Genomic DNA, 24,708 nt, shown 5'->3' on the forward strand with positions numbered 1-24,708 from the left:
ACCAACATATATGTTACAGAAAAGATGAAAGAGGCAGCAGGTTTTGGGAGGGGGCGGATATATTGGAGGCGGAGGCAGAGAGTTGATACACATGCAAAATGAGGACTCTGGAGTATTCAGAGCTAGCAGATGCAGAACTGAGGGTCAGACAGTTTCAAACGTCCGTTTCCTTTGTTCTGATTTTGTTTTAGTTATTGTTTGAGACAAAGTCCCATGGAGCCCAGTCTTGCTTCTAACTTTGAAAGCATAACTCTATGAAACTGGCCTAAACTTTTGATTATCTATTTTCTGTGCACTGGTTTTGTTTATAGGTGTGTATTATCACACATGACTTTCAAGTTCCTAAGTAGGCTATATGTCATGGGGAGAGAAACTGTACTTGAGCTACATGCATTCTTGAGGATAGAAATGGATGTGTTTCTGTGCCAGTTTTCCTAGGCACAGGAGGTTGATGACACATCACCAGGTAATGAATGGGTCAGTGTGCCTAGGTCTTAGTAGCTCACATTTTTCAGTCTTGACGTATTCTTGCTTGTATGGTCCAAGATCAGGGGACTGGTATGATTGATAAGTCTGCAGCTCTGGTGTTTCTGCTAAGATTAGATAATATTCACAGGTTTATTTACTGCTTTAGTAAATTAATGTTTCAAGGTACACTGACTAGTGGTAGTTCTCAACTTTTTTTCTTTTTTTTTTTTGAGACAGGGTTTCTCTGTGTAGCCCTGGCTGTCCTGGAACTCACTCTGTAGATCAGGCTGGCCTCGAACTCAGAAATCCACCTGCCTCTGCCTCCCAAGTGCTGGGATTAAAGGCGTGCGCCACCACCGCCCAGCGGTTCTTAACTTATATCAACAAGATGTAGAGCCATACTCCTTTGGCCAATATGCCAGTACAGTGGAGTAAGTAAGGTCAAAACTGTAACTCAAGGCATAGCACAGCCCGAAAGCTATTGCTTTGGACAACATGTAGTAACCCAGACCAGGTACCCTGTCATCCCCAGAGGGGTTGTGGGTGGCAGTCTGCCTTTTGTGTGGAGGAAAAGGATATCTGCTATGTTCGCTTGAGGATATCTCTTCCTTTTGATTTCTCTGGGGTCATCTGTGATTGCACAGGAGATCTGCTGGGTGCTGAGAAACGTTATGTTGCTAATGGTCAGACTTCTGTGACTTGAAGAATTTTCTTGACACTTTGAGCTTAGCCTGTATCTGTCATCTTTCAAAAATGGACCTACCAAGGCCTTAGTCTGGTATGATTGATAAGCCTCGTGTCTCTGGTATTTCTGCAACTGTGACTCATGGCTTGGAGATGACAGTTGAGATACACTATTGAGCAACAAAGAAAAAAGTCATAGCCAGGGGTGTTTCCTCTTTAGACTACTTTGTGTTTGTAGTTGAGGCCAGAACAGATGCGAGCAACCTTGGGCGTGTTGGTTTTTTGTGTTGTCTTTCATGCATCCTCTACAGAAGGAAGCCTTGGTGATTGGGATGGAGGGCAAAGGCGAAAAAGTTCAGAAGAGAAAGAGACTTGGAGAAAGTTGTAAGAAGCTTAATTTCATAGGCCTTTGTAACAACATCCTTAGAGTCTCTGTATATATGCTTTTTCAAGGATTTCAAGATGACATGTGGCTCTTTCAGATCACGGTATGATTCTGAAATCCATAGATGAATTTGGAATTGTATGTAATCAGACTTTCTGTTCAATGAGTCCAATTCATAGTTATAAATTAGGATTTGAGTGAGATTCTCGGTGCCAATAAAGTATGTGTCCTTGCCTCAGAGAATCAGTGTCAGAAAAAGTCTTTCTTTACTGCCCTCAGGTCCCCAACATGTTTCCTTTGATACTTTTAGGAACACTGTTGAGGCCCTATCTGTTGGAATCTTGAGAGTTATTGGAGAGGTTTGGAGAAATTCTAGTATTGCTCTTTCATATTGTCCTGAGTGTTGATTGCTGTTCCTAGCATTGAATCCTAGAGGTAGTGGTTGTAAGTGTGCAAAATAGATGAGGTTGACTCAACTGGGCAAACCATTTGATATAGAGGAATTCAGATAGTGCTGGGCACAGTAATAAATATCTGTGATTCCAGAGTTTCTGAGTTGAGATGTGAAGTGGACACAAAAGAATTCCAGTGAGTAATAAACATAGCACACATACACTCTGAGAGTTCACACGTGTGCGCACGTGCGTGCGCGCGTGTGCGCGCGCGCACACACACACACACACACAAAACACGAGGACGATCTAGATGCTCAGGCAATACAATGCCAACGAAATAGTCTAGGAAAGTCAATCAGTATGCATTGCAAGCCATTCACTCCGGTTTGACATAGGTTACTTTGCAGTTCAAGTGGGAACCAAGATCCTTAGATAGTTTTAAGTTCATAATGAACTTGTCATTTAACAAGTTTGGTCTCAATGGGGAGTAAAATTTAAAACTGTTAGGGACTCACTGAAATGTAGGGTGGACTTTTAAAGTAACAGCACTATTTGTCCCAACTACACACATACACACAAAGTGATTCTTAGTGAAATATAATAAAGCTGATTGCAGAAATGTGTGTGTTTTTCATTGGCCTCCTTGCTCTTACCTTGCAGGATTAGTAGATGTAAGAATAATCGTCAGTCTTAAACCTTCCAGAGCTGTATTTTGGCAAGATTTTTGAAAAACGCTAACTAGCTGTGTTTCTCCTACTGATTGGTAGGTGATCTCAAATCATACATCTGCATAATGACTGTAATTTGTGTGCTTTATTATTGAAGTTTAGGTCAAATGACTTCAGGCTTTCCAAGTGCATATCACGTTATATGCAGTAATTTCACTCCTTTTTGGAAGCTGGGAGGATGGATTAATGTATACGTTCTCCCACCTCCTGGGATTATTAAAAACCTCTGTGATTTGCTTTCTTTGTTTCCATGAAGCAGACCATTGTGTGTTCCTCTGGGGTTTCTTAGGTGGCCTGGAAAGGCTGAATTTGTATAACAACCTGTATTTTAGCTTGCTTTGTAGCTACATATCCCATCTAGAAAGTGAACTGAAACTATTTTGGTAATGCCTTAGACCAACAGCAAGGAATTGTTTTATGTTCACAACAAATAAAAATTAGAAAATGGGTAAGGTAGCAATTGAGAGATTAGGAAAATTGCCCCAGCAAATAATAGCTTAATGTAGCTTTCTAATATTGGAATTACATCAAGTATTGGTCTTTTTAAAAAGCATGTTGAAAGTCATAATCATGGTGCCTCTGGCCCTCCGCCTGACACAGGTATTTATCATCGATTGTTTATTCTTTGAAAGCCAAGGTTTGCTCTTTGAAAACTTAACTTTTTCATTTTAGCAGATAATATACCAATTTTTACATATCCAATTCCCATGCGTCTTCTTATTAATACCTGTCCCTAGTGTAGTACATTTGTCCCAATTCATGAGTTAGTACTGATGCATTTCTATTGACTCAGACCTACACTTCCTTCACACATTTGTAGTGTCCTGTGTCTTTTAATATGCTGGCTGTTGTACTTCCTTCACCAAAGTCAGGTGTAATCACTCTAGAAAGAAACTATATACTTTTTAATCATAGATTCCCCCTTTCTCTTTACCCCTAGATTCTTTCTTAAATAACCACTAATGTATTTTCTGTTTCTAGATTTGCTGCTGTTAGACATTTCTAACAAACGGAATTTTGCATGGATTCTTTGACAGGCTCCCTTACTTGGCAATGTGTAAGCCACAGTCAGGTTGTAACATATATCTGAATTTTGCTGGTTCCTATGACTGGATAATATTCTATTATACAGATAAACTGTGTTTTGTTGACCCATTCCTCTGTTGATACCAGTGGTGCTGCTTTTAGTAGCCACATAACAATTTGTGGTTTTTCTTCAATTTTTCCTAGTGTCAGTCTCACCTGGCACATTATATTGTGTCATATCATGTTTCCTTAGCACTCAAGGGTTTGGTATTTTTGTTTTATTCCTCCTGCCTCCTTTTCGTTTTTCCTGCCATAGATGGGATTCATAGCTCAAGGGTGTTCTATACTGGCTCTGCATCCAGTCCAAGACTTTGCTTTATTGCTTAAACATAAAAAGCTTAACTCCGCCCCCCCAAATCTGTGAGTCTCATCATGATGTCTTCATCCATCCATCCCTCATGCTTTGTTTGGATCTATCCTCACTATGTTTAATTAACTCCCCTCTCATTAATCCCTTTGTCCCTAATAGTCCTCATTACAAAACCTAGATATCCTTAAAACATGTAGATCATGTAAGGAACTGGGTCTGTCGTAGTTCCCTTAACATGATGATCTTCATGTCTGTTCATTTCTCTGCAAATCACATAATTTTGTTCTTTCTAGCTGAAGATAAACTTCATAATGTGTGTACACCATATTGTTTTGTCCATTTACCTGGACACATATACACATATACACTACTCAACTACTGGGTATGGTTTTTCCTTCACATTCCTACCTCATGTCAAAATAACTCCTTTGCCACTTAGTACAAGTTGTCAGATATGTGACTATATCTAGATCATTGGCTGATTGAATTTTGTTGGTACACACCTATAATCTTAGTACTTGAAAGACAGAAACGGGAGGATCAGAAGTTCAAAGTCATCTTTGGTGCCAGCTTGGGCTGTGTAAGACCCTTTCAACACCCAGATCAGCAATAAAACATTTTTTTTCTTTCTAAAGATCTCATGGGAAATGGTCAGTGTTTCCTCGAGAAACCGGTGTAAACTCATTGCCTCTTAACATTTACACATAAAATCTATCCCATTTATTCTTCTCAATGCATTTCTTATCCTGAGCATTCAGCTTGTATCTCCTTTTCCAAGTGTGTATTCATAGGCACTTTGCCTATGAATAGAGAATGTGTACTTTCCCAATCACATGGTATGAGCCAACAGTTTCTCCTCCATTTAAGAATCCAAATACTGGGGCTGGAGAGATGTCTCATCAGTTAAGAGCACTGACTATTCTTCCAGAGGACCCTGGTTCAATTCCCAGGACCCACATAACAACTTACAACTGTTGCAACTCCTGTTCCAGGGGTTCTGACATGTGCAGTCAAAACACCACTGTACATAAAATGAAATAAAGAACTCAACTACCATTTACAACATATTCCATGGGAAGCAGAGTTAAGAGCATCTGAGAATTAACTGAACATTCTATGCAGTCATTTGTGCTTCAGAGCCAGTCTTTGGTAAGAGGACTAGATGACAGATAAGCAAGAGAAAGATCATACTTCTACAGATTGTTCACCTCAGTTTGTTGTTACTCTGTTACAGGACAGAAGAGATTACTAATATTCAAATGCCTTCTTTTTAAGACATTGATTTCAACTCCCTTAAAAAAAAACTAATAAACACTTGGCAAGATTTTATAGTAATTTCTTATGATTGTCTTTGGCTTTGAAAACTAAGGCATTTATATTAAGACCAAAAAGAAATTACATAGAGCTGGTATGATTAAAAAAGTTTGGCTCTTTCGGGTGATTTTTTTTTTAAATGCCATAGAGTTAAGCTTTAAAAGCATGGTTCATTGAATCTCAATTCAAGCCTCCTAGGACAGGGCTGGCCCACAATAGAAAAAAAAGTAATCAAGGGCCATGTACAAAAAAGCAACTTAATTTAGTTGCTTCCTTAGAAAATCAGAAAGTATTCAGCTCACCTGCTTTTTAAATGAAGAACAAAGAATTCTGAACAAGTACTACAAATAAAAAAAAAAATCAGCCCTTCGGTTTCATAATATATGCAGCTAAATAAGTGGGGTGTGGTAAAAAAAGAACAATAGGCAGGGTGAAGAAGGCAGGGTGAAAAGCAGACAGAACATAGTCAAGCAATATATGTACATATGGGTATGTATCTGGAATTGTGGAAGGAGGAGATTGAATTGGGGAAATAGTAGCATGTGGGACAAATGACAGTTGGACATCCTAGCTTGTGTTTGTTTGGAAAGTACTTGAATCCAGAAGCCTGTCTTTTTTTTTTTTTTCTCGTGGTGGTGATGTTGATTGATACTGATTGTAGTTTTTGGAATATGTATCCAGTAATGATTCTTTTAAAAAATATTAGATTTATTTCCATTTACATGTATAAGTTTTTCCGCCTGCACATATGCATGTATCACATGCATGCTTAGTATCTACAGGGGTCAGAAGAAGGTGTCAGATATCTTGGAATTGGCGTTACAAGCAGGTGTGAGTCACCATGTGGGTGCTGGGAGCCGAACCTTGGCCCTCTGCAAGAACAGTCAGTGCTCGTAACCACTCAGCCATCTCTCCAGCTCCAGTGATGATTCTTTATGCAAGATATGTATGCGAATCACATGAGACTCGAGTCTACATTGCTTGTATCTAGTGCTGTCCCCCACTGACGGTTCTCTTTCCCAATCAGCTCGTTTTGTCGCCTAAAGGAGTTGTGACATCTTTCTGAAATGAGAAATCTATAAGATGATTAGATTTTAAAAGGAGGTCTACCAGGAAGAAAAGGCATTTCTCACTGAACACAGCAAACATGTAAGCAGAAAACCATTCCTACGTGCTCTGCCTTTCAGATAAGACATTTTGCTGATTAAAGTATAATTAGTCAGAGTTTTTCTTTTTTTTTTTTGTTTTACATTTTCATTTCTTTGGTGTAGGGGATTCATACATGTGCTAGGTATACATTCTCCCAGTGAGTCACCTACATGACCATGAAATAAATATTCAAGTTGAGGAGATCAGACAATAAGGGGAAAGGATACAGTGGGGGCATACTGAGAAGAACAAAATGGATACATTTTAACTTGTATTGGGTAGTAAGTTTGCATATGGCCATTCTCAAAGAAACTGACTCAGAGTTATGAAGAGTTCTTTACAAAGGAAATGGAGATACCTATTTTGTTGCTACACTGGGGAAGGGGAGTTGAGATGGGTCTCATACCACTCAAGCTAGCCTCTAACTCATTGTGTCGCCAAGGATGATGCTCTTCCAGAGGACCCAGGCTTCAATTCCCAATACCCACATGGAGGCTCACAAATATCTGTAACTAGAGTTCTAGGGTATCTAATGCTTTTTTGGGGGAGTGTGCTTTTGCAAGCACCTGGCACACACATGATACACAGGCATATATGCAGGCAAACCACTCACATTAAAATTTTTTTTAAAATACTCAATTTTATAAGACACCTGAAAGACATCTGAAAGATGGCTCAGTGAATAAAGATGGTACCAAGACACATGCATAAATACACACACACACACACACACACATACACACACGCCCACCCCAAGACACTAAATAAGGGTAAAACTTCTTTTTAAAAGAGCCTTGTTGCTCTAGTGAGTTCTCCGAGATTCCTACTGGAACACAGCTATAATTCAAATGCACAAGACTGTGACCCTTTTCCTCCTTGTTCTTCTCAGCAGCATTAACTGCTCATGTCCCCTAATCCACAGTAGCCTCAGTATATCTTGGGGCTTAATTTACAAGTATGTCATAGATTATACATTTCTTAGAGCTTTTGGCCAAAATGTTACATTAAATTTTCAAGTTGTGCTTTTTATAAATGGGGACAGAGTGTCGCGCAGAATGATATATAGCTCAAACAATTAGTACTCTAAGAATGAGATCTCTTAGAGGAAGATGACTTTGGCAAGCAACATATTCTCCATGTTTCCCCCTTGTTACCTTCCTTTACACTAGGTAGGCCTTTCTCACCAGTGAGCTGAGTCTTCCTGCAAAGATCTAACATGAAGGTACACGAATTGACTTTATTAGGCATTGCCCAAACAAATGTGCTCTCCACTGTTCAAGTATAAGCAGGCCCTTGGAAGGTCCTGCTGAAGGTCTGGGTGGATGTGAGGAGGGTGGAGTGCGTGGGGTTTTATACTTTTCTTTATAAACATTCAGCAAGGTTACTGGTAAAGCTTGAAGGGTGTGTTGTGTGCTCCGTGTGAAAAGTTCTGTAGGCAAGTTTGAATTTCTTAATGTCTAGCATCTTTTTCAATAGAGAAGAGGGTTCCTTCCCAATTTCTCACTATGCTCTAACTTCAAGATGCGTGTGTGTGTGTGTGTGTGTGTGTGTGTGTGTGTGTAAACTTCCACACACATACTGATTGCTGAAGAAAGGAAGGGGTCTTTTGCTTTGGTATGTTTTCATAGCACTTAGTAATTCAATAGATTATCCATTTTACTTGTGTGGACCTGCTTAGATTGGATAGACAACTGGACATAAAGGTGCCTTCAATCCCGACATTTCGGCGGCAAAGATAGGCAAATGAGTTTGAGGCTAGCATGATTGCTTCCAGGTCATCCAGAGCCATGCAATTACCTTGTCTTAAAAAGTAGACAGGATTGATATGGCAATTTTTCCAGACTCCTGAGATTTTATTTTGCCTTGAAGATTTGATACATACCCAATGAAATCTTTGTGAGGGCTTGAGAATCAACTAGACCAGGCTGGCTTTGAACTCACAGAGATCTGCCTGACTCTGCCTTGTGAGTACTGGGATGATAAAAGTATAGCACTACATACTTGGGGGCCTTTATACTGTTTTATGTGTTTAGACTAATAGAAGAGCCTTCAAGCTTAAGAACAGCATACAGCTGTCTATCTCTGTGTTAATTATGGGTTCTGATACCAACAACCTTTAATCAGGGGGTTTTGTTTTGGTTTTAAGGATGGGGTTTCCATTAAACTGAACCTTAGCAACTATTGCTTTTCTTTTACTAAAGGGATCTGAGATATTCTATAACCTCAGCTCTATGCTCTATTTCACAATCTTTAAATCGTTTTTCCACTCATAGTAGAATTATCTTTTATCAAGGCTTCCCGGAAATCACTAAATAAACAATAGTTTCTAGATGGAAATTTGAAGATTGTCCTTTAATGCTGGACCCTTTTTTTTTAAAGTAGTAATAGGCTCCACAACTTTCCATTGCATATAATGATCAGGAATAGCTCTATCTCTATCTTTCCATTTCTGTATCTATCTCAATCTCTGTGTGTATGTATGTATGCATGCATGCATCCTAAGTGTGTAATTATTTGTATCTATGCACTAGTAATCTAGTGTTAACCAACTGATATGCCAACACTATTTTATATTCAGCTCTCCTGCCCAACCCCAACACTTTTTTTGTGTGTCTTGTGTTAGGAAAAAACTTTTTTTCATGAACATTCACAAAAGCCAAGCAGTAGAAAGTTACAGTTGTCATTCCATGGCCCTTGGTTTGTTCAAAACACCATTGTGAAGTTCCCATGTTTCCAGGGGACTCATTCCTGAGATTTCATTTTGAGATCAAGTCTCCCCCTGTTATCCTCACCCACTCCAGTAGTTGGGACAATAGGTACACACTTCAGGATCAGGCCCAGATTCCTGAGATCTTGATTTCTTTTTGGATCATTCTTGATTTTATGTAAGTGCAATAGCAGAGCATTGGAAACAAATCTTGGTGAAGGTGTTTACAGTTTTAACAAACCTGTAAATATTGAAATGACTCAAGTCATAGTACCTGATGTAGCTCAGTTTTGAGCTTCACTGCACTTGTTTGGTGGTTTTGAGAGAGGGATGAAGCTTTGGTTTCTTCAAAGCATAGTTTTCATTCTGTGGCTGAGGAAGAACAAAGAAGAGAAGCCATAGAAGAACCTATCCAAGCCCTTACCTCTAAATGATGGACAGCTTGTAGTTCCAAGAACATTGATACTTTTTGGGCTAGGTTCCTATGGAATGAGCCATCTGATACTTTTCTTAACTCTGGGCTGTATCACTACATAAAGACCACATTTATTGGAAACCATTGGTCTATGAGAATATGAAGAGTACGTGACTACCACACACATGAGGTGATTATAGTCTGATAGCCTGCCTGGAAAGTGGCAATACAAAATCTTTGACATAGAGAGTAGCCTGTGATCACTTCTTCAAGATTTAGCATAGATTCAGATTTTCCAATATGAATAGTTTGCCTCTGTGCTGGCAAACCCTTGAAATTAAACTACTTTAATTTCAAATTTGAATTTTAAAACTCTCTTTGCTTTCCCTCAGTAGAACTGATGCATATAAATTTATATGTTACTTTCTTACACTACAACATGAACTTAAATATTTACTTAATTTGTGATTGTTATCACAAATATAAATATTTCTCTTTCTCTTGAAATATAAACTCGCATTCTTTAAAAAAATATCTTGTTTGTATGACATACATACACGGTGTATCATGCAGAATCATAAGGAATTCATGAAAAAGGTTTATGTTGCTACCAAATGATGCTGTTCTTCCTGCCTCATACCAGCTTTCCTGTGGTTAAGGCATCTTCTGGATTACAAAGCTCTTCTGGACTTCTTTTTTTTTGGGGGGGGTGGCTTTCTTAGTTATTTTATCTTAATTTAGTTGATAAGTAGAATAAATATATTTGATACTGAAAGTAAAAAATTTTAATACAATGCACCACAATTTCCATTTTTAATTCCAATTTTAACTATATAAGTTCATTAAGTTGTATAGAGGGTAAGTTTTGTTAGCTTTGTGTGTTTTATTTATTTGCAAGCTTTTTTAATAATAAAGTTTTAGTTAAGAAGACAAAACAGACTAAAACAAGATATCAACCCATGAAACCTTTCCCTTTTGCCACGTAACCTTTTAAATATGTGCAGTGTTTGAGCATCCCTGGCTTAAATGAAGTGGAATATGCATTTGAGATCAAGCCCTTCCCTCTTGAACCTTATGTATATTGGTGATATAGATTGCCTTTTTACCTTCCAGGTGACCATTTGAAGATCTGTCCCCAGGATTATACATGTTGTTCTCAAGAGATGGAAGAGAAGTACAGCCTGCAAAGTAAAGATGATTTCAAAAACGTGGTCAGTGAACAGTGCAATCATTTGCAAGCCGTCTTTGCATCCCGTTACAAGAAGTTTGATGGTAAGTGATCTAAGTTACATGGAAGAACTGACAGCTATTTTGTATGATCAGTTCTCAAGTTATCTTCTGTTCCTCAGAATTTCAGTTTCCTCACAAGATGTGCTGTGGTTGAAGTAGGCTTCTAGGGACAGGTTAGCTAAAAAGTTGCACTGGCATCTGTATCCTAGGCATTATGGAAATATGGTTAAAGAGAGTTAAAAATAGATGGGGTTAATTTAAATGCCTTCCTTTTCTTTCTTTGGATGAATGCTTCATAGTGTTGTTGACGCAAATCACTGGGGAAAAAAAAAGACTTCCTAATAAAAAGCAGGCATCTCAAAACTGTTTTAAGTCCCTCACCCAATAGAGAGATTCTACAGATGCTGGACTTCATTCTAAATTTCAAAATGGATTGTCAACTAGTATCCTTAGAATCCACCTAACCAACAGGATTGGTGCTCAGCTTTTGAGCATCTGTGCAGCCTATAACCTGGAAATGGCTACTAGTCTGCAGCCTTCACTAAGCTTGGTTCCCTCTCTGGGATCATTATTAGCTGAGGTCTGGTGTAGTCTTTCCCTGGAAAACCACAGCAGGACTCTAAACCCTCTCACATGTATACTTCATTTAATCGAGAGGAAGTCGGCAGATGAGAGGCACTTCAAGCCCTACCTCAATCCGCACAACAGATAACAGATGCCAAACTCTACTATGTGGTCCCAAACACCCCAGGATTCCTTTCTGTGATGTTGCTCACTTATGATCGTTGTGAAGTAGGCTTGATTTTAATCAGAACAATTTGTTTTGTGCTTGTTTTAAAGGCCATTCTAATTACATAGTACCTTTGAAGCAGGCTTTTCTTGACATTATGCGTGGTAAAGTAGTACACGGCAAATTTTCTAGATGTGAAATGTCTTTGAGTTTCCCTGCAAAGGGCTGTTACCATGGTGAGAAGTTAGACTAAATTAGATTTGATATAGCTGATAAGACAGTCCCCAACTATAGAACAGGTTATATTTCAGGCATTTATTTTCAGAGTTATTATTTGAAACTTTTTTTTTGTAACCAGTTTAATAAGTACTAGTAAGCTGTCCAGGCTAGAACTATGACACATTTAATTTGTAATGTAGTTGAACTTAAATACTGCCTGGATATTATAGTGTGTGCAACTGATCCTATCCATTGTTTCAAGGACACGGTGTGCAATATATATTTGGTCTTGTTTTTACATGCTGAGGCTGGGGAAGGAACCCAGGACACTGAACATGCTACACGTGGCCTCAACCACTGACCTACACATCCAGTCTTTATGGTCTTAATTCTGTCTCCTTTACCTGGATGAGTGAGATTAAATATATGTGTCTTTATATCCTCTTGATTAACCCGACCATCCTGGCATATTTAGCGCTTTCTGTTTTATAGCACATGCTAATACTTTGTGAAGATAGGTATTCTTGGCAATGCTAGATCCTACCTGTCTGTCTCTAGGTCACCATTAGTTTTACTAATGAAAGCAATGACTCATTCATGCTCTCATTACCTGTCCCTTCTGAGTCCATCTAATTTTTTATTTTTTGAGAGGGAGACCTGTGATATGCGATTTTGCTTTAGCTCTCCCAGTGCTATACCTAGCACTAGGTCTAATAGTCTGATGAAAATCATTGGGCTAAGGGAATATGAGGAATAGGTGTGCACTTCCATGCCCAGAAACAGCAAACATCTCCTGATTCTGGCATATTTGAGAGGTGAGTGCTTTAAAAATGACCACATGGGACTTTCGTACCCAGATTAGAAAGGAAACTTAAGTCCTGCTCCTGTTGACAGCATGATGCAGTGGAGGGAAACTTGTTTCCAAGCCACAAGCCCGTCTTCTCTTAAGTTAGCTCGTTTCTTTTTTAGATGGAGTACATCTGGGGGTTAATATAAAGCTTCCGTTTGAGGGTTCAGAGAAAGAGAAAGGTGCTCATCAAAAAGGAAGACTCATCCAAGAGCATAGGTGTGGGCTTCTCAAAGAGAAAGTTGTAGAGTATCACACATACCCAACTCAGGCTGCAGACTTGTTACACATGTCTTTCTCTGGAGTAGGGCCCACAGTTACTGCCTTTAGGTCTGCTAGTTTAGCTGTTCTGTCCCTCCCTCCCCATGGATTTACAGCCATATACTACATAGCATGATTACAAGGTGAAAGCTTTTTTTTTAACAGTTCTCTTTATCAGCAAGTATTAACATATGCTTGTTTTTTTTAAATATAGAAATGATTGTTCTTCACATTCAATAAATACATTAAAATGGTACCTTTATCAGTTCCAAAGCATACTCAAAAATGATTATAAAAAGCTCCTGTGTATGTCTTCTGATTCTAATTTAAAATGTGGCAAAGACAATAAAGTTAATGAGTACCAATTAAAATTTGTTGTAAGCCCCTGAAATCTGTTTGGTCTGGAGATCAGAACAGAGCTAGAATACTGTACACATTTTCTTTAAGTTTTCTGATACAATTTTCCATAATAAAACATCATTTGTCTGGATTAGCAATCCTTTAGTGGGTGCTGCATCCGTTGTTTGGCTGATAGATATATTTTCTAAAAGATCCAGGATGTTGAGTAATGCACTTTAGAGTTATTTCAATTCTCAGAAGTCCAAAGGTGGTTGTTTTGATCAAAGAATTGTTCAAACAGTGGTTAAAAAAAAGGACAAACCTTCTGTCTTTGATGTACCTGGAAAAGTGGTAATTGGGCAGAGAAACAAGATGGTGGCTGGGGAACCAAGAAGGATGGCGAAGCTACCCACAACCCCCACCTGGAGATATAGAGTGAGGAAACAGCAAAAGGACATAAATCAAATAGCAAAAACAAACAAGCAAACAAACAAAACAAAAAAAAACCCATAGCAATAGGCCCATTAACTTCCAAAGAACATCTGGCTGTGTCTAGCCCAAAATGCAGGCTCAGAGAGATGATTTTGAGCCCTGGCAACTTTCTGTGTTCTCAAAATGTAGGTATATGCATGAGGCTAGAAATACCCTCACTCGACTCAGATTTTGTCCATTCTGACTCCATTGCAAGGGAGTGGTGTAGTACCTGCGCTGGCAATTGTGGACTCATCAATTGTGAACAAATCCTTTTGCCCATTCATTTCTCTCTAAGGATTTGCGGGGGTGGGGTGGGGAGGGGAGCTGGTTGTTTTTTGTTTGGTGGTTTTTTTATTTTTTTATTTTTTGCTTCCATACTTTCCATTTTCTGTTGTTTTGTGTGTCTCAAGTAAATACAAAGTTTATAAGTTGATTTCTGCATTCTAAGCTGTGCGTGTATGTTTCAGATCTAGGTAGAAAACACCTCATTTGGCAACATCTCCATGTAGTACATTCAACCAGTTTCTTGGGTTTATTTTAAAATATTTAACTTTTATTAATAATAATAATAATAATAACAGCACATGGTGTGTTCATTGCACAGGATGTGTTGATGTCAGGCATCACCTTTCAGAAGTCAGTTCTCTGTTTATACTGTGGGTTTTAGGGATCAGACACAGCTTATAACTACTGAGCCCATGTCACTGGGCCTCCTATGCTTTCAATATGTGCCTCAGAGTGTGAGGACTGAATTCTGTATTTTTCTGTCCTACAGGCTTTTTTGTCAACTCTATCTTAAAATGATCCTAGAGCAAGAGAGAGCATTAGAGTGACAGGGCTAGCTGCTCCCCCTCTTGGCCAGTCTCGGGAATTTTTCCGTAATAAAACTGCTAATTAGCTGGAGCAGTTGTCTCATGAATATGCTAATCAGTCAGTGAAGTGGGTATTGGGAAGAATTATTTGGCACGGGGAATAGAAATAGAAGTGGGGCATAATCAGTGTTTGGGGACTACAACATAAAGACCCATCCCCAAAGGTCTGGCATTTTGTGAGACTCATTGTTTTTTTAAAAGAAACATGGGTTATTAAGGTGATCAAAGCTGCTGTGTTAAATATGTTTCTGGATTACATAATAAAATGATATAATAACCAGGAAGAAACACTACTGCTAAACAGCTCCCTGAATCAAACTATTTGCTAGATACTTTGCACATTAAATCGTAAGGAACTAGATGCCACCTGATACTAATCTATTGGGAAAACTCTTAATTTGTCATTTTAGGAGAAAATTAAGCCACTTTTCTTGGGAGGCAGAACACAACGAATTGTCAGCCTGATTCTGCAGCAGGACCCTCTGTGACCAGGGGCAATTAACTGGGTCTCAGTTTTCCCATCCATAAAATGAGGGGGTTGATCAAGATGCTCCCTCAAAACCCTTTCAAATTCTAAAAATTCTGTGAATCTTTTAAATATGGGACTAGACCAGCTGCTTTAGTGAAAGGTTTTATAAGATGTTAATTAGCCATCTGTATGGTACCCTCTATTTCTTAACCCTCAGCTACTTTCCCCAGGTCTTTCTTTGAAAACCCTCCCATGAGCCTGGAGCTTGTTAACTTGAATAATAGTAGAAATTTTCTAAATTAGCTTAAAATGCACATAAAAGACATAATTGTCCATCCCATCTCTCAGCCTAGGCTGTGTAAGCTAGCCTGGCTATCATTCACAGGCCCCCACTCTCATTGTGCTTATCTCACACAGGCATGACATGAAGCACTCTTCAGTCTTAGCTAAAGCTGTGTTTTAATCACTGTAGTTCATTCATAACAGCCATTATTTCATTAAGCCAATGAGAAAAACCAGCGTGGAGACTCAGTGGGTTGAAGGTATTTGCAGTCATAGGCCTCTGAAAGTAATGACCTCGGTGGAAGTGAGCTGTCCATTCACTTTTCAGTGACAGATATATTTAATTGAGTTTCATGGCCATTAGTGTAGTTGAAATTTCTAGAATTTTCCTAGCCCTGATCTTAACTATACTTTAACTTCATGAATTTGGTATCAGACAGAAGAGTTGGTTGCTTACCCATAATTAATAAAGACCTTCTTTTTAGGTTTGAAATGAAATCCTTAAAACCCATATTTTGAATATTTTAGAAATGCATATAGTAATATAAACACAGACAGTTTATTTTGTTTGCTTTTGCTTTTTGAAGAAAGTCTCTGATTATGTAGATCAAGGTGGTCTTGAAGTCACAGATCCACCTGTGATTAAAGGAGCCCATGAACCACTGCTGGCTTTAGCATGAAGTTCTAAAGATTTATTTTATTATTTTTAATTATTTGTATATGTATGTGTTTATGCATGAGTATATGTACAGGAGGAGTGCAGGTGCCCAAAGGAGGCCAGACGAGGGCTTTAGATGCTCTGGAGGCAGAATTAGAAGCTGTTGGGAGCCAAGTCGTGTGAGTGCTGGCAACTGAACTTGATCTTCTGCAAGAGCAGTGGGTACTCTTAATAGCTGAGCCATTTCTCCATCCCCTACATTGATTTTTAATCTTTACTTCACATTTCAGTCTTTAAGACTTTTAAAACAAGTATTGCTGTTTGAAACCTCATTACAGTGTATCGAGCAACAATTCACAGGCAGAGTAGCCACAAAGTACAAAGGAAAACATGAAGCCATCTGGCCTATTTAAAAATGCATTGTCCTAGATCACACTAACTGCCTTTGATTTCTTTGGAATGCACTGCTATTTTTCCCATTTTTCTTTTCCATCCGTGTGACACGGACCTGTGAGGTTTTGCTGATCCCTTTAAAAAGATTTAGTTGTTAAGTTTTATTTTATGTGTTTGTATGAGTGTCTGCATGCAAATTGCATCAGGTACATGCCTGATATCCATGGAGGTAAAAAGAAGTCATCAGACCTCCTGGAGGCTGTGAGTCACCATGTAGGTGCTGACACTGACACTTGAACTCAGGACTCCTGGCAGAGCAACCGCTGCTCTTAACTGCTGAGCCCTCTCTCCAGCTCCCCCTAACTCTTTTTAAAATGTATCTGTGAAGCTTTTATGTGAATGAGCACATTTTGGTATTAGTGATTTTTGTCCCTGCCTTTTGAATTGTTTTCTGATGTGTAAACATTTGCTGTGGCATTAGTTATCTCATTGGATTGAAAGTGCATGTGCAGTTCCTGCAGAATCCAGAACAATGCTAGTTGAGGGTCTGCAGTTAGCTTCAACTTCTTTTTGAAGGTATAGCATCAGGAAGAAGTTACTGATCTGGTTGGAGACAAATAGAAGCCTTTGACTTCACTATTTGTCATGTATGGAGCCCGGGGATTTGAAATGTTGTCACTCATCCCAGCGGTCTTTCATGTGTTTGCCTGTCCAGGTAAAGAAAGAGCTTATTTGAGCTATTACTGGATCCAGTTGCTTGAGAATTCCCAAATTAGTCATGCTTTAGGCCATTCTTGTGCATTGGTCCAGCCCATCTTCATCATCCTCCCTCTTGGGAAAATTAATGAAGCAATGGAAACTGAGAATTAAACATGACTCAAATATCGAGTGTAATTCATGGGCACACCTTTCAGGTGATTGATGTAGAAATGTGTTAGAAGTCTTAAATATATTCATATTCTTTGACTTAGTAATTGACTGCTAGCTATGTATTCCAAGGAAAGGAAGAAGTACGTAAAGATTAATGTAAGATGTTAATAGGATGCACATCACAGTATTAATTAGAATACTAAAATATTGGAAATGAGCCAAAATGTTACATGTGGGAGAAATAGTCTTCCTCAAGAAAGAGCATACCAATTGGTTATCCAATAGCAAACGATCAACCCTGAAAACACATGTATAAGTAACATACAGACTGAGCAGGTTATATTTAGGAATGTATACATTATGAAATGCATGTAACAACAGTAAATGAAAAAAGAGCCTATGAATATGAAAGAGAACAAGGAGGGGTCTATGGGGGAGCTTGAAGGGAGGAAAAGAAAGAGGCAAATGATGTAATTACACTATAACCTCAAATAAGAAATACTTCAAAAAATTTAAATGTTCACCTTAAAAACGATGCCTCTGAAGACCCTTTAATCACATAGGAAATGTGAACTACATAATGTTAAATGACAGAAATGTGGAGGCCCTAGTCTCTTGGTCATGTGCTATTATATATTTTCATGGGAGGAAAGACAAAAGAAATTCAGCAAGCTGCTGGAGCTTTCTTTCAGTTGTGGAGTTACAGGTAATTGGGGCCTTCTACATACCTATCATAATTTTCAAATTGCTACAGTGAGAAACATTCTGTTCCGCAAAAGAAGCACTTTTCTTGGTGAAAAAGATAGACCCTCGTTGGTATTTTTAAAATGATGTTTTTCTTTGTTGTCACTGTTCACTCACTGTAGACAATTTGGGAAAAAGCAAAAAAAAAAAAAGTGCACTGAAGCTTCCACTGATGCAACTGAGTAAAAGAAACTAAGACCCCCCCTTTTGCAGACAGGAAGGAATACTGTTTTTCTGATCATACAATACTATGAGGGGAAGGGACCCCAGTACACGGTTGCTTGCGTTGTAAGAGTGGCACAGCAATGTGGAATAGAGTAGGTCTGTCACGTGGTCTAGCAGTTCCACTGCTGAACAGAGAACCAATAGAAATGAAACCAGTCTCTTAAAGTCACACTGCCCATCCTGTTGACAGTGACCCGAGTGTACAATCAACTTGTCTATTAACTGATGAGTGGAAGAAGGCAATTTGAAGTACACACAGAGAATATGATTCATCCATAAGAATGAAATCCTAACATTTGTGACAACGTTAAAGTACTACATGAGTCTTTAAAAACTCATAGAATTTGAGAGTAGATTCATGGAGAGGCAGGAGTAGAAGGGAAGAGGATTGGGAAAAGGTTGGTCATTGGTTACATGTTGTAGTTGCATAGAGAAGTAAGCTCTGGTGTACTGTTGCCAGGTAGATAGACAACCATGTAATGTATTGGATATCTCAAAATAGAAGCGAAGAATTTAAATACACTTGCCAAAAAGAATTGACAAAAGTTTAAGGTAACAGGTATGCCACCAAGTTGATCATTACCTAATGCATTTGTGAATCAAAATATCACTCTTACTTCATGAATTTGTAGAAATGATATGTAACTCAAAAAAAAAAATTGATTGCCAGGGCTGGAGAGATAGCTCAGCAGTTAAGAGCACTTGACTGTTTTTCCAGAGGTCCTGAATTCAATTCCCAGCAACCACATGGTGGCTCACAACCACCTGTAATAGTATCTGATGCCCCCTTTGGGTATGTCTGAAGACAGTGACACTGTACATATATAAAATAAATTAAAAAAGATTGAATGTCATTGAAAATTTTGTGGGGAAAAAATCGAGAGACATTGAAAACATCATCTTTGATCATTAACATTCCACCATCACCACTGTAGTTACTTCATCCTTTTTTGTGTGTCAACACATAACACATGCACACACATACATGCATGCGCACACACACATACACACACACATACAAGAAATTAGAATCACTAAATGAGTTGGTGCCCTGTTTTTTTCTTGACATGAGATCATGAACATATTTTGTGTGTGTGTGTGTGTGTGTGTGTGTGTGTGTGTGTGTGTGTGTATGCATGTATGTATGTTGGTTTGTGAAGCCATATGACAACCTGAATGATGGGCACAAAATGTACATTAGAATGCTTGCTGTGGTTGCTATAGCTTCCTAGCTTACTTATATATGCCCAAAACCTTCTCTGGGGGTCTACTAGGTACAAAAAAAGATGAGCATGCTAAGTCCCAAGTGGCTAGCTCTGTAAACTGAACAATGCCAGCAGAAGTACTAAGTACATAGTACCAAGTCTGAATCACTGGCCAATTTAGCCAAAATCAAGGTCCATAAGAGAGTAAATACTCTATTTTCTCCCTAGGAGAAGTTATTAATAAACTTAACCTTTGAAAGAAAAGACAGATCCTTTGGCAGGATCCCCCTAGCACTCTTTCAGATGCTAACAGCCCCAAATGAGGACTATAGCTGGCAGTTGGCCTGACAACTTAGGGCAGCCTATTAATTTACTATCTCTTGCTAAACATGAGTTGGGTATGTGACCTTTTTAGTACCCCTATGCTCTCTCACATGCTCTCCAGGAGTGACATGCCATGGCAGAGGAAAGTGTCTGCTACACACTTTCAGACTACCAGAACGATGAGGTATAGGAGATAGTCAAAAAGCCAGCAGTTCACATCATCAGGAAAATGCTTTCTGTTTCTCCTTCTCCCTCCATTCGTAGATGCTCATCTTAGCTGTTCTTCATTACATACTTGCTTGCAGTGAAAGACTGGATAGAGTATGACTCCTTCAGTTTGTCTACCAGAAAAAGGATGAGTTGTAGCACTTACGAAGGCTTCTCAAGAATTTTGGTGCTGGGATAACTTAGTGTTGGCAAGTGACACTAAGGTTGTGAGATGCAGCATTTATAATGAAGGAGAAATTAATCCTTATATGTAAAGACAGCTTCCTCATAGTGTAAACGCAAGGAGGTGATTTATGGCACCAAACAAATGGATTAAATAGAAAGGGCGTCCAGTCTCTCAGGGTCATGGGTTCATTCTAGAATACATCTATCTCATTCATCAATACCCAGTCGATTGTTTATATAGAAGGAACTAATGGTGTTTAATAGCACAACCAGAGCTCCCTTGACCCTTTTCAAGAATTTTGAATGTTTATTTGATACAAGACAAGCGGCTGGCGATAGAAATTCCAGAAGTGCATGATGTTCTTTTTAAAAAAGTGAGATATTTACATAGAATATGTTTATAGGAAAGGCTTGGCTTTTCATTCAAGTTTTTCTCATGTTAAATCAGTCCTTTTAACACGATGAATAATTGAATTTTACAATCAAGAAGTGTTCACAGGCCCTAAGCTCAATTCTTAGGCCCACTAAGGCCCCTTATAAATACGATAGTATGCATATAAAGTGCAGGGGAGGAGAGAGTAAGAAGTTCTGATTCTTAAGGTTTTCATGTGTGCAGTGCTTGTAGCATTCTCACCTACAGGTAGTGCAAACTCTCTCTCTCTGTAGTTGCTGAGGTTCCGTTCCTTAGTTTTCACCCAGGAGTTGCTTCTAGTCTCATGGATGTCTGGGACATTTCACAACATTGGAAGGTAGAGCCATTAAGCATTTCCCTTTGGATAAACAGCTCCAGGTTTTATAAGGCTTTAGGTGTTCTTAGCAGACCTCCAACAGCTTTAGCTTCATTTACGTTTCCCCAGATGGATTTTGTTTGACACTGCTAGACAGGACATAAACCAGTCTTTGCAAAGATGTTTGAAAATGTTGTTGACAGAAAGAAATTCTAGGAGTGACAATCACAGCACTCCATGCATTATTAGTGCTGTCTATGTATACTGAGCATTCCTTTGTCCCAGCGTTAGCAGTGAGAATAGCCTGTTTTGTAGTTGCCATCAAAGACTTAGGCGTTTCTTTTCTTTTTCTTTTTCTTTTCTTCCCAAGCATGACATGTAGTTTCTAAATAGGAGTTTTCGTGCTTTCCCCCACCATTCACACTGCTTTAGGTTCATAGAGTGCTGATTTTCACCCCTCAGTTGTGGCCAATTGTGAACTCAAGGAGTTCGAGCTGCTTGATCCTCCTAACATGTATGGTGGATAAGCTTCCAAATGGAAAAATCACAGGAACAAACTTCCTCACAAATGGCTCGGTTACTGCCTCTTCTCTGACTTTCTTTCAGACCAATAGTTCCACTGAATTAAAACAGACTCTGAGCAGTATTTTTACACAAGTACAAGCAGTTGCTGAATAGGAGCTCTAACTTCCAATTAACTCAGCCTCTGATCAGTGGGAACTCTGGTTTACACTACCCTTGGCTGGTTCCCTTAGCCAACTCTTGTGTTATAATTGGTTTCATTAACGATTATGGAGGATGATTGTTATGCGTCTTGGCCTAGGCAGGTCTTCTTCAGCAGTTAGGATCTGACCCTGACTCCGGGGAACAAGAATAATGTTGAGGATGGGTGGGGGACAGATGGAGGTGAGAATTGCAGCACTTACAAGTGGCTATGAAGGATGGCCGTGGCCCTGTACTTGACAGTCTAATGTGTGCTCTGTTCCTTATTCTGGAAGGACATGTCATAGGAAGAACAGTAGGGAGCAGTGGAGATAGGATGGAATTATGCATGAAAATTATGATTTGGTTGATATTGTGTCTGATTTTAGAATTTACATGATATCTGCCATTCTTTTAAGCCAAACCCCAAAACCAAGTAAATGTAAGGAGAAATGAATTTGGGTCTCATGAATTATTTGTTTGGTTGACTCAAGGGTGAACTAGATAATTATTGAAGAACTCATTGTATGAAATGAAGGATTAAGAATTGTATGGATGTTTGAAAGTCTCTCGTGCACTCATAAAGCCACAGTGGAAAGTGGCTGTATAGTAAAAGTAAATTGTATAGGGGAAATTCGTCCCTCTAGAAAGTTGAGTTGTAGTCTGATTGGACAGAGGAAAGCTTGAGGTCCAGGGTAAGTAAAGCTGTGTGCTTTGACTTGAGCCCATAATAGGCACTGCGTACATACTTGTCAAATTGCTTAGCCATTTGGAGAGATTAAGCTGCAAGGTTTTAACTTGTTGTATTAGTTTTATAGAACTTCTCAAGCATTTATTAACCACATATCTATTCAGAAAGTCTTTATATCTGCAACTTAAATGGCCACATAAAAGAGTCTTTTAATGTGTAAAGGCAAGAAGATAAATTTTCTGCGTAATGAGATACATTAGGATTGAGCGTGTATGTGGCACTAATCTCCTAGAACACATGCTGCTATAAACACACACATACTTACATGTGCACAGAGGCTTACATTTTACAAGAAAATCTTAAGTCATCGAACCCAGTGTAAAGTCCACGTGGTAATGCTGGGCAAAGGGATATGTCACCATCAAATCCGTTTCCTTTTTATTAGGTCATTTTCCTATGTTCTGTGTAGCTGTATTACAGACAGCTGCATCCATGGTTAGCTCCTGAGGAGAATGACTGAATTCACTGAGCACGCCTTTAATCTCAACACCTGGAAGAGAGAGGCAATCAGGTCTGTGTGACTTTGAGGTCAGCCTGATCTACATAGCGAGACTCTCGGTCTTAAAAACAAAACAAACTAAAACAAAGACAAAAAAACCAGAACGATGAACTTTCTCCATAAAGTGTCCTTGGTGTACAGTACTCTGAAGCCCAGTGTATCAGTCTTGACTGTTTTAGAAGTTGTAAATTAAACTGATCTCAGTGGACCACTGTGTGTCTCCTACCCTGTAAAATCATGATTGTGGGTGCTATTGATCAAAAATGCAACTGAACATGCAGATTTACTTATTAAACAAATATGAGGCAGAAGTCAAACAATTCTTCACACCCAGTTTCTTCTGGTGTATACTAATGTTATGAATATGTAATATAAGTGTAATATAAGGAAGGACCTGTTGTTGATGTTGGAATTTTTTTTTAGGTCATGAAGTATTAACAGTTTTTGGTTGGCATAAGGTTTATATACTGTTTTCAGTGACCAGGCTTTCCTTTTCCAGTATGCAAGTGTAGCATACTGGGCTTGTCTGAACACAATCCACTGCCACATTTCATGCCCCTGATCAACAAGCACCGTTTACCAAGGATACTGGTGAGAAGGTACTGGAAAGGACACAGACCAGATGTCATTTGCTATTCCTTAGCTCCCTCAAGCTCCCCAACTTGGAATTATTGGGAAAATGCTGCACGCACTAGTCATCTATGTTAACACATAGTTGAAAGAACCCTATATAAGAAAATTTATGCCCAAGAGATCACACAACATCATTTCTAGGAAAGTAATAGGATTTTTCAGAGGCAATTCATTGGAAAGAAACCATCTTCCTTGCCATTAAAGCAGTACTGCCTCACCAAATGCTAGTGAGCAGGGAAATGGAGACATTTTTCATTAGTTAGAGAATTGACAGCACACCAGAGTCACATATGGCTATGTGATCAACACCTAGAGTTTTTGGTTCAGTGAGTCTGGGTGGGGCTAAGACTTTTTTTTTAAAGATTCATTTATTTTATGTATAGGAATACACTGTAGTTGTCTTCAGACACACCAGAAGAGGGCATCAGATTTCATTACAAAATATTGTGAGCCATCATGTGGTTTGCTAGGAATCGAACTCAGGACCTCTGGAAGAGCAGTCAGTGCTCTTAATCACTGAGCCATGTCTCCAGCCAGATATGGTGTACCCTTGGAGAACTTAACAGGGGATGTCATAGACAATAAAAGGCCTCCCAACATGGATTCCTCACAGCATTCTTTTCACATGTTCCTATGATGCCTTGTTTGGGTTGCTAAAATGTCCTCAGAGTTGTGATAAAGCATCCTATTGGATGTGTCTGTGGAGGTGTTTTCCAGAGAAGACTGGCACGTGGGCCTGTGAACTGCATAGCAGAAGACCCTGGCCTTGGTGCAGCCAGCACCATCTAGTAAGGTGCTGGCCTTGATGGAATAATGACACACAAATGGGGAACCCAGCTCTTGCTGCTTGGCCTTTTTAAGGCAGTGTATTTTCCTCTGCTGGTGCTTATGAAGATCAAGTTTTCCTTGGCACCAGTGACTCTTGGAGGCTTCTAGCCCTTTGGGCTTCATAGACTTAGGACTTGCCTACGGTCTCCCTGGCCCTCCAGTGTGTTGATAACCATCTCAGGACTTTGCAGTCTCTGTGGTTGTAGGAGCCAGTCTAATAATCCCCTCTGTAATTAGCCTCCCCTTTTTTGGTTCTGTCTCTGGAGAACCCTAAAACATGTCTTGTAGTTCTTCGTCTACCCTGCTCTCACTCTAAGGGAGAGAACATTGGTGAAAAGGCCAGTGAGGATGCATGGGCTTCTTTATTTGGCTCCTGTGCAGAAGGGTTCTG

The 24,708-nt window shown here is 39.1% G+C and overlaps 1 protein-coding gene across 1 annotated transcript in view; it reads left to right on the forward strand.

Annotated features, from left to right (window-relative positions):
- Positions 1 to 24,708, forward strand: part of Gpc4 (glypican 4) — a 110,183-nt gene that overhangs the window by 62,189 nt on the left and 23,286 nt on the right. Inside the window, exon 3 of the mRNA XM_028764987.1 lies at positions 10,755 to 10,913. Coding sequence (XP_028620820.1) covers positions 10,755 to 10,913 — 159 coding nt within the window. The remainder of the gene's footprint in view (positions 1 to 10,754; positions 10,914 to 24,708) is intronic.

The sequence above is a fragment of the Grammomys surdaster genome, unplaced genomic scaffold (genome assembly GCF_004785775.1).
Source record: "Grammomys surdaster isolate TR1022 unplaced genomic scaffold, NIH_TR_1.0 147, whole genome shotgun sequence".
NCBI lineage: Eukaryota > Metazoa > Chordata > Mammalia > Rodentia > Muridae > Grammomys > Grammomys surdaster.